The sequence below is a fragment of the Oreochromis niloticus genome, linkage group LG4 (genome assembly GCF_001858045.2).
Source record: "Oreochromis niloticus isolate F11D_XX linkage group LG4, O_niloticus_UMD_NMBU, whole genome shotgun sequence".
NCBI classification, from domain to species: domain Eukaryota; kingdom Metazoa; phylum Chordata; class Actinopteri; order Cichliformes; family Cichlidae; genus Oreochromis; species Oreochromis niloticus.
In genome coordinates, this window is record NC_031969.2 from 33,904,214 (window position 1) to 33,920,834 (window position 16,621).

Here is a 16,621-nt window from a genome sequence, read left to right on the forward strand (position 1 = left end):
GCCTGCTTTCATTTCTTCGATTGATCAAATGAACCATCGTGTGACCAAGAATCAAAGATGGAGGAAAACTGACAATGAACTCTGACCCACTGCTCATGCCACGCGGTGGCGGTTATCAGTGATCCAGTGACATCGTACGTAACCACAAATCATTCGTAGTTACAAACTGTCAGTGCGTCTGGATGCTAACGCCCGTCTGTTTGTGACGGAGGCTTCAGACGGGCTGAGGCGTGAGAACGTCAGAGGGTCAGCATCAGCAACGAGCTGCCAGCGTGCCGGGCGGACACCCGAGGACTGTGGGAATCTGTGTGTTGTGTTTAGATGCAGCCGTGTGATAACAGAGCGAGGAGGAGGAGGAGCTTCACTGCCCGGCGAGCCACCAAAACACCCCTCTTCCTGCCCGAGATACACCTCCACACAGAGGCCATTACATCCAACACACACACACACACAGTGTGTTTCCCAGGGTCCGTCCTTAAGGAGCTCACTTGTCTCCTCTCTCTTTAACCTTTCCTGACCTCTGCTGTCAGCGCTGTATTAAGTCATCCAGGCTCTTTGTAAACACTCCTATCTTAATGGTCAACGCTCTCCCCCCTGACCTTTGACCCCGCTGCCATCATCCCTCCTCCTCCGGCCCTCAGTGGAGCCTGCAAAAGGAGCCGGACACTTGAAGGTGTCTCAGGACTGGCGCGGTGGTCTCCAGACGGTCTGTGAGCCTTTGTGTCGACTTAAAGCTGAAAAGAGTCAAACGTGTGTTTTATGAAGCTCGACGCTCAGCTGACACTTCCTGATTTATTGTTCCAGAAACAGGCAGACGTCACACCTGATACACCACAGAGAAACCTGGTGTTGATGGGATATTTGACCTGGACATCACAGTCTAATTATTTCAATTTATTTCTACAATAAATTTGTCAAACAGCATAAATGAATGTTTTATTTGTTTATCCTGCTCTATTATTATTATTTGACCTCCAGGGTGCACAGAGAGGATATAAAGACACGCCCGTCAGATTGAGGAGGGAGGAGGACGAGGACAGAATAAAGTCTCCTCGTCTCCTTCCAGGCTGCCTTTAAGCAGCCGATAAACGTCTCAAACCAACACGCTAAAAAACAAAAATAAAGAAGCTTTAAACGAAGTTTTGAATCTGCTGAGTGGACGGAGCACAGAGTGGAAACTTTTTATAGGAGCTCGGGGAGCAGAGAGTAAAAAAAGCTCCCTCGCTGGGAGGAGCGGGCCCAGAAAACGTCTTTTTATAGTGTTGACTTCATCACTCACCCATCTGAGTCCTGGTAGTTCACATTCAGCCTCTTAGTGGAGCCCAGCAGCTCTGAAACACAAAAACACACAGAACATGAGCGCCTGATCGTGGTCATGTGATCGTCCACGGAGCAAGCGGATTGGTTCAGGTGAAGCTGGACGGGAGAACAGCTGGAACACATGAGGTTAAAAAATCAAATGTACACGAAGCTCTTTGACTTAAAGACTGAAACCGAGAATAACGCTGAGCTAAAGGATGATGGGTAATGTAGCATTTAAACCGACAGCAACAGCGTGTCTGTTTCTGACAGACAGACCAGCCGTTATAAACCAGCTGCAGGCCGACAGGTGAAAACATGAAGAACATGAATAAAAATGAGTTTTTTCTGAAGTTTCTGACAAACTCAAAAAGAAGAAGAACCACTGCTTCAAGCTAACCTTGTTCTGATTGGCTGCCATTTGCAAACAGAAGGTTTAAACAGCAGATGGGCGGAGCTTCTGTCTGTGATGCTACACATCTGAAAACGAGACGTTTTTCACATTCATGAACCAAACGACTGCCTCACTTCCTCACAAACTCCTCCACCGCTGTCTTTACAGCTTTGAACGCAGTATAATGGCAGATGCATTATGGGTAATATTGATGTGTTTGTGGCTGTCTGATAGGTTAATTTGAACTTTGACCTTCCTGTTTGTGTCTTACTGCTGTCCTGCTGACAGCGTGCAGGGTCCAAACTGGCCACAGTGCCGTCCTGCACGTGATTCATTGGTAAAACCTTTCTTTTCAGCGGTGGTCAGAGGCGTCTGGACCACACGTGGAAGCTCATTAGTCGGTGATAACGTCCATGTCTGAATGCTGCGGGATGACGGGACGTCAGAGACTCTCTTCCACCGGAGGAAATCCAATCAGAGCCAATGGGAGAAGCTTCCTGCAGCGGACGGGGACACCCGATCGTAAATCGTCCTCCCGAGGACGCTTCATTAGCCTCTGGCCCGGCCCTGACCTCCTCAGCAGGTTTGCTGCTCAGAGACTGAGAGATGAAGCTCGGCGCCTCTTTGATCTGCTGCCAGAAAAGTCTCCTCGCCGCCGGGGGCGACATCACAGACTCGTTCCCGTCCTCGTCTCGCAGCCTCGTTTTCACTGATGCCCGCAGGAATGCCGTCCTTCTTGAAGCGAGTGGGTTCCCAGACGGTCCAGGCTCTGTTTGGTATGGTGGCGTCTAATCAGCGCGTGATCGTAACGCCACGGTCAGCGAGGGGAAGTCAGAGCGCCTCTCTCCTCCTGAGCCATCAGCAGTCAGAGCTCTGCGCAGGTTCAGAGCTCATGGAAACCAGTTTAACGTCTTCTGACTTCTCATGTCAAAACCTGTAAACACAGCGATCAAAGGAGCTGCAGTGTTTACTGTCAGGGGTCAAAGGTCAGCCTGCACGGAGTTCACAATAGAGACCCAGACAGTGGATCCACCCACAGACACCACCTCCACTGTGAGGCTCAAAGGAGAGTCTGCTGCCAACGCCCTTAAAAACCCACCTACCCCCCCTCACCCCCTCACCAACAACAACAGCAGCGTTTGAAGTGGTGAGGATCTCGGGGAAACACGGCAGGCTCGCCCGCCGGGATCACAGCGCTGCTTTGATAATGACCTGGATTTCATAATGAACAGGAATAAATCAGCTCGAGCCGAGACGCAGGAACGGGCTGGGAGGAAGTCAGCGCCGCGGCGACCGCTCTGCTTCACCCACACGCTCAGACAGAGACTGGACGTCCAGGCGGAACGAAACGCCATCATTTTATAATCACATCTATAATGTGTTTGCTTCATTTTTACATAAATGTTCTGGGTTTGTTTGACAGCAGCAGGCCTTGGAGTCGTGAGGATCACGGAAGTTGTGTGAAATATGTGCCTGTTTTTGAAGATCTTCCTGACGACTCTGCTGCAGATCTAACACAGGACTGGAAGTCTGGAAACCAGCACAGGGAAGGATGTGGACCAGCCTGCTGCTCCCGAGCTCTGTGTGCACCAACAGTCGGCAAAGCTTTGCTTCTAATGCAGCCGCGATCAGGCGGGGACCAAAACGTCCTTCTGCAGGAAAATGACTGGAAACAATTCAACGATCAACACGATTAAAAGTAAAAAGGAAATTTAGGCGGTTGAAAGTGAAAGCATTGAATTTTTTGTTGTTGGAAACCAAACAGCGGTGGCCACCAGCATGCAACTCGCAACCTTTACCCACCCCGCCAGGTTGGAGGCAACCTAACAACCTCCAAACAGTTGGGTCTGACTGACACTCACTGCAGTCACTCTCAGACGGGTGGGTGAAGGGTAATCCAGTCATCAGTCTCAGTCAGTCTCTGCCCGCGAGCAAGGCATCTCTCCAACAGAGACTGAGCATGCTGCGCTCGGGTTATATTCCTGTTTAACGCGTTTGTGTCTTTCTGCAGTAAAACTGCCATCCTGCAGCAACCACGTCACTATTCAAGGAGGAGTCTGTTTCAGATCTATCAAACTTCACGTAGTTGCCAACTTGACTCCAATCGACTGCAGACTGATAGCAGAGCGACTTCCACTGACGTGTTGATACTGCAATGTAACTCTAAAGACAGCAGCTGAAGGTGAGCGGCTGCAGACCCGGTTCCAGAGAGTGATGAGAGATCAAGAAAGTTCATCCCTCACAGTCGGAGTAATGTCCGACAGTGTGGCTGGGGTGTTTCTCTGATTGGCTTCCCGCCAGCATCTGTCCAGGACTCCAAACTATCTGTACGCAGGATGTTTTACTAGAAGCTCTGGTGGGACAGGCAGCAGTGTGTGTTTAACCTCTGGGCTTGAATTAGGAGTGCCGTTAAAAACTGGTCTTTATTACTGAAATGATTATTTGAATGATTAAAAGTTAAAATTAATGACAAGTTAGAACATCGGTCACACACACACACACACACACACACACACACACTCCGAACACTGACATCATGATCGGACGTTAACAAGGCAGGTTTGACATCCACACCGACCCCCGGCAGCTTCTTCATCATCTGCTGCACATTTTTCCAGAGTTATTTTTAACTGTATGTTTGTGGAGCAAGGCGTGGCCGGGTCCCAGCAAAGGCTGCAGGCTTCTGCTTTTTATAATTTCAGCTGAAACGTCGGCGTCCTGCAGTTCAGCCGCCACAAGAATGCACAGAGAGGAGGAGGAGGAGGTTTTCTGCAGATTTCAGCGGTCTGGTTTGGGATGGTGAAGTGGATTCTGAAAGCAGATCCGTTGTAAAAGAAAAAAAATTGAAGCTAAAATTAGCCGCCCGCTGCGAGTGTCTATGATTAGACGTCTGCAGGCTGCGGCTCACATCTTTTTGTTTCTCAGCTGCGTTTAAAACAAAGCCATGAAAGACGGGATGCTGTGGAGCTGCGTGGAGGCCGGCAGCGCTATGCTGGCCCTCCTCCAAACACGCCACAACAGACTCAGAGCCACAAAGTGAAACTCCTGCAGATTACAGCGTGCAGTTCAAACACCAGCGCCTTCATGTGGTTTAGCAGGTCACATGACTGCAGATATCAGCCAGCGAGGCCAACAGTACACGCTCAGCCTCGTCAGCTGATCGCAGTCTGACAGCTTCAGCGTGTCCACCTGCTTTTTAAGGAGCAATCTCGGGTTATCGGTCAGAGATGTATCTGTGCGACTTCGTCAGTCTGTGGAGGAACTCCTCTTCACATCGTTGCTTCAGCTCATTCATGCACAGCCTCTCAGGCTGACGTCTGGACTCAGATCGTTGTCCTGCTGATGACCCAGTTTGGTCCAAGCTTTAGCCGTGGGTCAGACGGCGTCACGCTGACTCTAGAACAGTTTGGTGCTCAGAGGAGTTCACAGTCCACTCAGTGACTCCAGGAACCATCGCCCCTCCACCTGGTCTGAGGCGTTTGGTTTCTTCCAAACTATCGACAAACATCACACATTCACTCTGCGTGGTCTCTGATTCGCCAACTGTGAAACAGCTGGAGACACTCATACTGTAATAAGTAAAGCATTGTAATGCTTCAGTCAGACAGGGTGAACTTTGACCTCTCTGTGTTCGGGTCCCAGTCGTCCAATCGTTTCATGGAAGACAACTTTGACCCTCACTTCCTGTAAGTCTGTCTCGTTTTACCAGAAGCTTTCGGTGCGTGACGAGTCCTTCACAGAGCCACTCGGAGCCGTTTTGCTTGATGAAGCTCGGCTGGTCTCGGAGGGAAACACGGACACCAACCAGCGCCTCTTCCTCACTCCTCCTCTTCCTCCTCTTGGCCTTCAGAGAGACTGGCACGGGAACACAGGAAGCTCTGCGAGTGTTTGTCCAAAGCAGGAGTGCCTCTTATCTGCTGACTGAATGAGGACAACGCAGTGAAGATGAAGACGTCCTTACGTCTTATCTGTGCTCTGACGCGACGAGGACACAGGGGGAGGCTCGTCCCCGCGCTGCGTCCTCTGGCTCAGAGAACCTCCCTAAAGGGTGGACTGGGAGCCAAACTGGACCGCAATCACAGACTGGTTTTATCTGCTGTAGCTTTAGACAAACACGGTGAGCAGATGTTAGATATTAAACGTAAGAATAACAGTCTAGTGTTTGTCTGCTGGATCTGCTCCAATAAAGCTTCGTGAAGTCCAGAAAAGGAATCATAAGGGATGTTTAACGAGTTTATTCTGCTGTGCGTCTGAATTGAAGGACTACTTTTATAAAGAATGCATTTACTGTGAGCTTCAGTTCATTTTCTCCTGCTTCGGTTCAAACAGTTAACCAGTAAGGACCAAAGTTAGAGCAAAATGTCTCTGAACCCTGGACAAACGAGATGCACTGGTTGATGTAAGCAGCTTGTTTCAGACGCAGCATGAGCTGAGCTGAAGCCTCATTTAAATAAAGGAGGATTATTTTGAACTGTGGATCATGCAGAGCTGCTCCAAAAACACAAAACACAAAGCTGGAGATGAAAAAATGTCATCTTTGATTTAGTGTAGCTCATGAAGCTCAGCAAGGAAGTAATCAGCCCTTCTGTCCTTTCAGAGTAAAACACAGTCTTTAAAGAAGCTACAAGCCTGAAGCTTAAAAACAGTGAAGGTACCTGATGGAGGAAATCCAGACTTGTGTTTGACATGTCAGTATGTTTTTGTTGCTTTCAGCAGGTTGTCCTTCCTCAGAGAGCAATAAAGTTTAAACGTATTTGAATAACACACCTGAGACACTGACGTGGATTTTCATCATCCTGGGTCAGTGCACCTGTGGTATTTATGAGTCAGAGAGCGAGAGCAGCACATTTCATAGTGTGTGTGTGTGTGTGTGTGTGTGTGTGTGTGTGTGTTGCAGAGGCGTCGAGCTGTAACCTGACCGTGACTCAGTGTGGGAGGAAGAGGAGAGGCTGGTGTTGTGTTGACGGAGGCTCGGCTCTCAGGGACAAAGCCGTGGCCCTTCCACACTTCCTGTCCCAACACTATTGTTCCACAGGGCGGGAGCGGGCAGCGGACCCCGCCCTGAAGGAAACAACAAAATCACTGAGCGAGGAAAACTTCCTCAGACTGACTCTCTCAAGTTACAGTCTAGACTCTGCAGTCCACAGTGGGGAGCTGACACACACACACACACTTTGAAAGTTGTACATATTTTCAAAGTGACTTCTTGTTATAGTTTGATACTGTAAAGCTCTGAGGCTCCACCCCAAATCTCTCTCTGAAGCTCCGCCCCCTACAGAGGTCTGTGCCGGTGATACAAAAGTCTGATGTTTACGTGAACACGTGCTTAAACTGCAGCATGACAACAGTTTAAGACGTCTGCGGATGTGAGGAAACAACAAGAACACAAAGTGAACAAAAACAGTTTTTTTATTCTGACAGGAAACCAGAGCGGAGACAGTGTGGTGGGAGACAGTGTGGTGGGAGACAGTGTGGTGGGAGACAGCGTGGTGGGAGACAGCGTGGTGGGAGACAGCGTGGTGGGAGACCAGTGTTGGGACTAACGCGTTATTAAGTAACGCGTTACAGTAACTACGTTATTATTGTGGTAACGAGCACGGTAACTAGTTATTATGCCAAAACCAGGAACGCGTTACTCGTTACTGGGATTTAGATAGGCTCGTTACTCGTTACTTCGTGTGGTGGATATCGCGGAGCTTCCACAGATTCAATAACATTAGCAAGTGGTGGAGGCCAGCAGGTGGATGAAGGAAAGGGGACGCAGAAGGAAGAGAGACCCGAGGCGGCCGCTGGTGTTCTGTGAACTGAACTTCAGGTAAGAAGTTATGACCTGCAGTCTATCTGGGTCAGATATAAACCAAGTTTAGGTGGAGTTTATTTTCGGTATGCTGACATTTTCGTACTGCGTGCTAGCATGACGGAGTTTCTATACAGCTGGGTGGGTGCTATGTTACTGATGTTGAACTTTATTTTGTTCATACGGTTAATTATTAGAGTTGCCAACCGTCCCGTAAAAAACAGAATCGTCTGGTATTCAGAGAAAATATTACGCGTTTCGTACTGAGGTGAAAAGGAACACAGTTTGTCCCGGACTTCAGCTACAATGAAAAAGACACAAAGCTGAAGCTGCACAGCTGCCTCTTCTTCTCTCATTCTCTCCTCTCCCGTTTCTACTTCAATCATGAAACTGATCAATGATCAGCTGATCGGCTTTTCTCTCTTGTTTGTTTATTTGCGCCAGAAAGAGGAAACCAGCGGAGGTCGCGTTAAACAACAGCAGCACGTTTAAGCTTGATCAGCTGTTGTTAGAATTTATTTAATATTAATTTCTAGTATCAGCTGATGTTTGCTGGAGCCACAGCTGTAAAGCTGCTGGTCATGATATCGGTTTGGTTATCTGGTGAGAGGGAAACATGAAGATGAGACCAGGAGATGTCCTTACTGAATCATCAGAGCTGAACAGGTGATGGAGAAACAGGTTTACCTTTTAGGTGACATGAATGAGTTGAAGGGAAGTTATGAACTGTTTCTGAGAGACAGATAACACCAGGATCCTTTTCTATGTAGCTGACAGCTGGTAACTGTGCAGGGGCGGGTCTAGCAAAGTGTTGCCAGGGGGCCAGGTAGGGCATTAACAGGGAAAGGGGGGCACAAGGAAATACTTTTCTTTATTATTCTTATTTAAAATGTCTCACTTTTAAAAAAATAATTATCTGAGTCTTACAACAAACGATTGATAGATTGATACATATATACCATCAGAACAGTGTACATCACTGTCACAACAGTGTTTATTTTCATTCAAAGGCTTTATGATTTTTCCTATAATGGTGGGCCGGTCTCTAGTCAAAATGCCCGGGACGATTGTTTGTCCCAGTCCAGCTCTGTATGCAGCTCATCTGCAGTCTGGTGTTACCTACATCTTCCTATTCAGAAGGCAGAATTTCCAAGTTCTGAGTACAATCGAAAGCACCACGACTGCAGTTTTTGTGTTGGATGTAAAAAGCAGGCTAGAATCATGGCGGCGGTCAACGACGGTCCAGGCGTGGGATTTCTCTCGTGGAAATGTGCACATTATTTTTTCCTTTCTATTGGTAGGTGGCACAGTGCACTTGTGGCAAGTAAGCAAGCTAGAAGACTGGCAGTCTGGCTGGGTATCCAGTTACGGAAGCAACACATTAACAAGAGAATTCTGAGTAAAACCAAAGTTACTTTCCCTAGTAACTAGTTACTTTGAAAGTAACGAGTAACTTGAAGTAACTGAGTTACTTTTGATAGAAGTAACTAGTAATGTAACTAAGTTACTAATTTAAAGTAACTTACCCAACACTGTGGGAGACAGCGTGATTGGACCTAACTCTAAAACATGACAGTCACACAGCAAAGACAAACTAACCGATCAACACAGCAGAGTGAAGGAAAAATTCTGCTTATGGTGAATGAAGTCTGGAGGAGAGTGACATCACTTCCTGTCAGTAGGTGAAGCAGTGAATGGATCCAAACACATCGTCCACTTAACTGTGTGTAAAACCTGTTTGCATAAAAATGATTGCCGCAGTCTGATAATCCCCATCGAAGGAGCTTCAGCTCCTCGCAGCACAAACTTTTCTCCAACTTCATGAGAAAATTCCAATAAATTCTTCATCACTCTCAGTTCCACGGAGCAAGTCTCACCATGAAGGATTTGCAACTGCAGGCTGGAACCGCTCTATTGGCCGCCTGATAAGAGCGACGTCATGCTCGCAGCACAGCTGATAAGACGGCCTCATTCCTCACTCGCCTTCCCACCTCTGCGTAAACCGCCGACGCTCTGCGGGCTCAGCGGGAATGTAAACACAGAGGTCTGCCACGGAGGTTCCACACACACAAAACCATCACACACACTCTTCAGGCAAGCCTGAGCAGACAAACGAAGGGTGCACGAGCCCACGGTCCATTAACGTACCCTGTGAGCTTTGGTTCCAGTGAGGAACCGAGCCATGGCCTTTATTTTGAAGGGAAAAGGAAACTCAAATGTCAACCTGAACTTGGATGTGAGGTGAGCAGCCGATACGAGCGGCTTCAGAAAACCTCCCACGATGAAGATGCAGGCAGGAAAGTCGGGCTGGTTTTGACTTTTTGTAAGAGCTCAGGTTAGCCCGGCCGATGGAAGCTTGATGTCCCTGAAATATTTGGAGGTCTGATCAGAGACAGCAGATCCACACAAAGCACAATCTGCAGGTCGGGGGCTCCTGCAGTCCAAACATGCTGGACGCCTCACACTTCAGGGTGACGGTCACCAGCAGTCCACAGGAGCAGCTTTTACTTTTCTGTCTCACTGTGGACGTTACAGGAAGTGTTTCTGCTGCTCCAGTCTTGCTGTTATTTGTCAGTCCTGGTTGCTGATGATTGACTTCTGTCACTTTGTGTCACTTCCTGTATGACGGCAGGTGAAACCCGACACGAGCTACCAGCTTAAACATCAAAGTTAGTCTGTTTTTTTAAACACAACACGCAGACATGTTTTCTAATAATTCGATTACTCTTCATCCAACAAAGAGGTGAAAAAGGTTTGATGAGCAGACTCGGATCCTTCACAGCAGAAGCAGAGAGGAACCTCAGAGTTATGAGAAGCTCCAGTATCCACACAGAGAAGGCCTCCGTCAGGTGATGTATGCATCCTCTGCATGCAGGCCCGTCACGCACGCTGACTGATGGAGGAGAAGCAGGGAAAGACTTTGATCTGAGGCCGGGCTGACAGCAACGAGCGGCGGCAAACTCGGAGACGAGCCATGGTGCAGAATGAAGAAGTGCAGAGGAAGGGAGGAGAGGAAAGAAACAGAAGCTGGGATCGGTTGTTTCCATCCTGTCAGAGAAAGTTTACAACCGATTAGCTTAAAAACTGAAGCAGGAACAAGGAGAGCGTCCCTGAGCGTGTCCTGGTGCAAACACACCTGTGGGATGGTCACGGTTCGATCTTAAGGTCAGAGAGGAGACTGAAGCAAAGCATGAAGCTCGACTTTCAGCGCTCTGCTGGGTCATTATCACACGCGAAAGCTTTCAGCCTTTATCGTCTGACCGAGCGTTTGTGTTCACGTGAAGAAATCTGAAAACACAAACGTGTGCACGTCAGACCGCCCTGTGGACGGGGCTCGGGTCAGCCGATAGCCGACCACGATGAAGGGTCACGATAACGAGCCTGAATAATGACCTCGTGGCATTCCTCAGGCTTCCAGTGATTTGTAATGTGACCCTGACAGATGCAGACACTGCTCAGGACAAAACTCAACACTGAGCTTACAGCTGTTAAAGACGTTTTAAATGAGACTGAGACATCACATTACGAGCTCTGTGAACCTCTCTGCAGTGGCAGAACAAATCAAACGGGGAGAATCTGCATTTCTGACCATCTGCAGGTTCCTAAACCTTCATTTTTTCCTCACTGAGTGGTTAGAAGTGTGTTTCAGTTGCTATTTGCCAAGAGGCCAGAGTCAACAAAGCCTAATGAGGACGCTGAGATGGTTTCCTGAGTGCGCTGACAGCCGCCTCTTTCGCACTCTGCTGTGGAGACGCTGATCACGACCCTTCAGGCCTGAGCGCCGTCCAGAGCAGCTGGCAACTGGGACTGCACGGATACAAACTCCTCATGAATACATGGGGCTGCAGGGCCCGGCCTGGTGGAGCTAATGGAGTGGGCCAACAGTAAATATTCACATTATAACAGCAGCTGGTGTTTTTATCCTGTCTGGCAGCTTTTACAACCAGAACTATGATCTGAATACTTTGACTTTTCCTAGATCTGCTCTGTATTACATACACTTTCACTTATTACATGATCAGTGGGATACAGTATGAAAATGTCTGGAGCCCTGCCAGGGTCCCAGGGCTCCAGGCGACCAACAACCGAGAGCAGACCCCCACCCCCCTACACCGAAGAGGTCCAAGCCATCCCAGACCACCAAGGGAGTGGGCCAACAGCCACACCAGAACATCCAGCCACATATCCTGGAACCTACAAGTACCCACAGCACTTGGGGGGGGGGCCTCAATTTCCCACACCCCACCATGGGTGGTGGTCTGCAATGACAACGTCCTGGAGCAGCACCAAGCGCCACCACCACAGAGAGTAGACTGGAGTGTGGACATGAGTCCTGGGGCTCATCTGCACACTGAGTCATAACACCAGCCATCCACTCAATTACAGCAGCTTGTTAATGACACACTCACCGTCCCACAGGAGGCACGTTTAGACTCAAACCTGAGAGTCTCTGAGAGGGAAATTTGGGCTGAGAGCTGCTGATGAATGAATGGCTCGGACATGCCGGAGCACAACTCTTTCCTTCAAACTGTTCGTGTAACAACAGCTTAATTATAGCCAGCCTACAGGCTTTAAACACACAGGCAGCATCAGGACTGTCGGTGAGTGCCAAACCAACGGGGCTGGGTGGCATTAATCATGAGGCAGCTGAGATTACTCAAGTACGCGCTCACGTAAAGAAAAACATCACACTGTCTGCTGACTTAAACAAGCAAAATAATTTTATTGCATGAAAGAACAAGATCGTGATGTTAAAGTGCAAACTGAATCCAGCACAGAAACAACAGCATTATATCGCTCTTTGCAAACATCTGCACCAACAGCATGCTAACATGCAGCTAACACTGAGCTAGCTGAGAACCCCAAGTGACTATAAAGCTAAGTGTATGCAGACTCCAGCCCAGCAGCCAGAGCCTGAACAGTGATGAGCAGCCAGGCTCACCCTTTACTTTCCTCAGGCTGGTGTTCATCTTTCATTAATACTACAATAAAGATTGTGAGCATGTCCTCATCAGCACAGGGATCTGTGCACTACTTTTAAGTAATGTGATATGTAATAGATTACTTTTTTGAGAAATAACCCCAACAATGATGCAGCTAAGCAGTAGTAAACAGCACCGCCAGGGTTTTATTAGTATTTACCAGTAAAACATTATCCATGTTTTACTGGTGACAGAACATGCAGGACTGTTACTGGTTGTCCTGCTGTCACATGAATGCATCTAATGGCCCTTTAAGCCTAACTAGCTTAAAAGCTCCTTTAAAGCCATTTTATCTTAGAACTGCTTATTTCAGCTAAAAACGCTCTGACAGACAGAAGCCGTCGATCTTCTGTCCGGTCTTTCAAGTATTGTTTTCCCAGTGAAGTGGTTCAGGGTGGAGCGTGGTGTGTGTTCCTCTTCCTATCCCAACCTCAAACAAGAAACAGGCTCAGGACTCGGCACATATTGTTCGGGGGGGGGTGTATGAGCTCAGCTCCACGCCCGTTCCTCTTTTCCTCACTGACAAAAACCACCTTCAATCTGGACAGTTGCAGCACCAGGACCCCCTCCTCCTCCGCCCCCTCCTCCAGCCTGCTACATGTGACCGGGCATGCCTGTGTGGCCGATCAAGCCTCCACTTAGATAAACTGACATTCACAGCCGCAGGCAGAGGCCACAGAGATTACTTTTTTTTTACTTGTGATTAATCAATGAGGTGACAAAAACAAACGTGAGAACACTGAATGAGGGTTTAATGTCTGAATAAAGTCATGAGGGGTTAGGGGTCGGGTCAGGGAGTGTGGCAGTCTTCCTTTAGGGCTCCTATGTGATTTCCATGAGTTTAGGAGGAATGAGAAGTGGCTGATTAACAGTGAGGTGAATGAATGTTACATTTTAAGGCGAATGAATTTAATTATTTACACAAATTTTGTAAACCTTAACTCTCTGAGCTCCTGACTTCCTGTAAGTGAGGGGAAGTGTATGAGTGTGTAATAGAGCTGAATTACCAGCCTCTGAAACGATGTGTAACATCTTTACTTCTTGTATCATAAGCACCAGCCTGCTGAGATATTTAATGTTCAAAGGATTATTATCCAAACCCTGAAACTGAAAGTTGAAGACAGCTAACGAAGGTAGAAACAGTCCAGTCTGAAGACCAGCTAATCCAGGAAACAGCTGTGACCTCAGAAGCCTGAACCTGAACCACAGGACAGGTGAGAAAGCCTAATCAACATAAAGGTGTGACATCGCTCCGTCCTCTCCTCTCTGCAGGAGCGAGCGCCTGCTGGCAGCGCCGTGAGGCCTCGCTCGCCTCCCTCTCTTTGGCTGAAGACTTCAGGAAACACTCGGCGTGCTGCTGGTTTTCACCGGAGTCAAATTCCAGCCTCATCGAGCAGATCGAAGGTACTGCCGTGGGCTTTGCATACCAGCGCCATGACATCAGCGCCTCTATTCTCCCCTCCGCATTCAAACGCTGCTCTGCTACTCAGACAATAGCTGGCACAGATACAACACGGGGGCTGGGGGGCGGGTGGGAGTGGGTGCTGGAGAAGCAGAAAACCGAGTAAAACTTGGAGCTCGTAATCCGCAGCTGTGAGCAGGACGTCACGCTGGGCCGACGGCCTCAACCCGCACTCATCTCCGAGCCTTTTATCACCGTTAAAGTGTCGGAGTGAGCAGATCTGGACAGACGTGCACAGGCCAGCGCTTCGGAGGGAAAATAAAGCTGCTTTTTTAGCATCTTACCACAATTCTGACCTAAATTAGAGTGCAGTGAATTCCTCTCGTGCTCAGTGGTGGGAACGGTTCCTCAAACAAAGTCAGAGGCAGATCAGAACTCATAAGTCAGACGCAGGACAGTCTCGCTAACAGCAGAGAATGAGAGTCCGAAGAAACGGCAGTTTGAGCTTTTTCCTCTGAGAAGGAACGGTTACTGCCGGAGGCCCGGGTCAAAGCAAGCTACAGATCACAGCTGGTTTCAGGTGGAAGAAACTCGTCACAGGACGATCTGTCATTTCACCAGGAACGCTGGTAGCAGGAGACGCACCGGTTTGATCCATGAGATCTACTCACTTCAAAATCATCCTTCTTTATTTTATACAATCAGAAAAAAAACAAACATTCTAGCTCCTCCCCTTTAAGCCAGCTTTCTTGTGATTGGCTGCCCCTTGTACACGGAGGGTTTGAACAGCATATCTCTGCCTGGGCTGATAACATAAGATTCATCTGTCTGATCTCTTACACATCTAAGAGCAGAAAACAACCTGCATTTATTACCCCCTCTGACCTCACTGACACCCTCCACTAGAGCAGCAGAAGCCAGGGGGCGGAGCTAAAGCAGCCAGGCTGTTTATGTTTGTTTTAAAGCGCTGAAAACTGACCTTCAGGAACGAAGACGTGTGGAAACAACGACTCAGACACCAACACTCTCTTCCTGAGCTGTCTGTAAGCTCTTCATCACCCAGGTTATGGTAATCTTAAGAGCTGAAGAAGTCCATCCGACTTTAGCTCCAGTGCTTGAAACTCACTTCCTGGCTGGTTCTTGTCAGCAGGCTTCCAGAAGTTGGCCAGTCTTTAAAAAGAGGAAGTCCTTAAACGGGGAGGAGTCAAAACAGCTCGTGTTTAAACACAGGATGAACCTAAGAACAGCACAAAGGCCAAGGATAAGATAAAGAAGGATTATTTTGAGCTGTGACTCATGCAAAGCTGCTGCAGCAGAGCCCAGAAATTAAGTTGTTGTTAATGAGCAGACTGGAGCCACAGATGCACAGACAATTTTGTAGAATAATAATAAAAGAAGACACTAAATACCATTTCATGACTCCCGATGGAGAGGCGGAGCAGCAGGACGGAGGAAAACCTTCAAAAATGTAGGCGTTTATCCCACTCACTCGCTTTAAAATGGCAAAATAAGGCACTGACCCTCAGAAGGTGTGCCTCTCGGAGTGGTCTAGTTTTACGCTTTTAATTAGGAGGAAATTCCTATTCTTGCTGTGTTTTCAGACCTCTCACAGGGCTGCTGAGCTCTGTGAAAACCTGCAGAGTCTGTCTGAAAACAAAAGCTGTGAGCATCTCTGCGAAGAATCCACCACGGTGTTTCACGTCTGTGACGCAGACACATGATGTTTGATAATTCACAAAGTGCATTCTGGGTAAACGTTAAGGCTTATGTGAGCATGTGGGACAGGTGGCCGCTCAGAACAGGTTAGAGCAGTGTTTGTGTTGTCGTGCTTTGCTCTTCAGGGCCACCGTACTTTCCCCTGCAGAAACACTGCGACCTCGAAGAGCCTCCGTGACGCATGACATGTTTACAGCGCTGAAGCTGAGAGGACACGGAACACTTGGAAACATACGTGCAGTCCTTCGGTCACGTGACCCCTGAGCTGCACGGACATAAAGAAAAGACTCGAGCTCGAAGCTCACAAAAGAGGAAAGCGGGCGAGCAGAGAGCGCAGTGCAGAACATCCGTTACGTAACAGCAAATAAAGAAAAGCTCCAGCAGCCATCAGCCCGCTGCACGCTCATGCAGGACGTAGCCTCAGATGAAATTCATTATGGTCTCGTTTCCATTTCAAAGCCTCTATAAAAAGTGAAGACAGAACCATTGCAGCATCCTACCCCGCTGCTGTGAGCGCGCTCAGTGGCGGGTTGGAAGACACCAGTCTCATTACTGTGGAGAAGGTGTTTATGCGAAAAGCAAGGAGCCGGCAGCAGTTCAGCAGCGTCCCAGAGGCTGAGCGACCCGGAATGGGTTTAATTAGTCCAGAACAGAACCACCGAGACTCAGAGGAGGAAATCTGTCCCAGGAGGCCAAACGCTCTCCGCGGGATGAGTCCAGCCTTCGGGGCTCTGAGTTAAAGTGTTTCATTCAGGAAACGAGTCCTGGCTGCTCTGGTGGGCTGACAGAGGAGAGGCCCGCTGATTAAAAGATGCTCTCTGGACTGAATGCCGAATATCTGTGGCTGACCAACCACGAGGCAGCAAAGAAAACTCACATATACGCCTCAGATATCCATCACACCAGTGTTTACTGATATGATCACGTCTTTATCTTTAGATGGGACGCAGCACATGTATGAACAGCTGTGGAGTTCCACAGGGCTCCGTTTCAGCTCCTCTAATATTCTGTATTTACATTCTTCCAGTCAG

The 16,621-nt window shown here is 48.4% G+C and overlaps 1 protein-coding gene across 5 annotated transcripts in view; it reads right to left on the reverse strand.

Annotated features, from left to right (window-relative positions):
• Window positions 1-16,621, reverse strand: part of LOC100691444 (CASK interacting protein 2) — a 51,842-nt gene that overhangs the window by 27,128 nt on the left and 8,093 nt on the right. For 3 of the 5 annotated variants that reach the window (XM_019357550.2, XM_005469143.4, XM_019357549.2), the window contains one exon: window positions 1,280-1,331. Coding sequence is in view for 2 of the 5 variants with exons in the window: in XM_005469143.4 (XP_005469200.1) it covers window positions 1,280-1,331 (52 nt within the window). In the remaining 3 variants the exon portion in view is untranslated. Of the gene's footprint in view, window positions 1-1,279; window positions 1,332-14,853; window positions 15,112-15,283; window positions 15,973-16,621 lie in introns of those variants that run through there. The other 2 variants (XM_019357551.2, XM_025906488.1) reach the window with 2 other exon arrangements.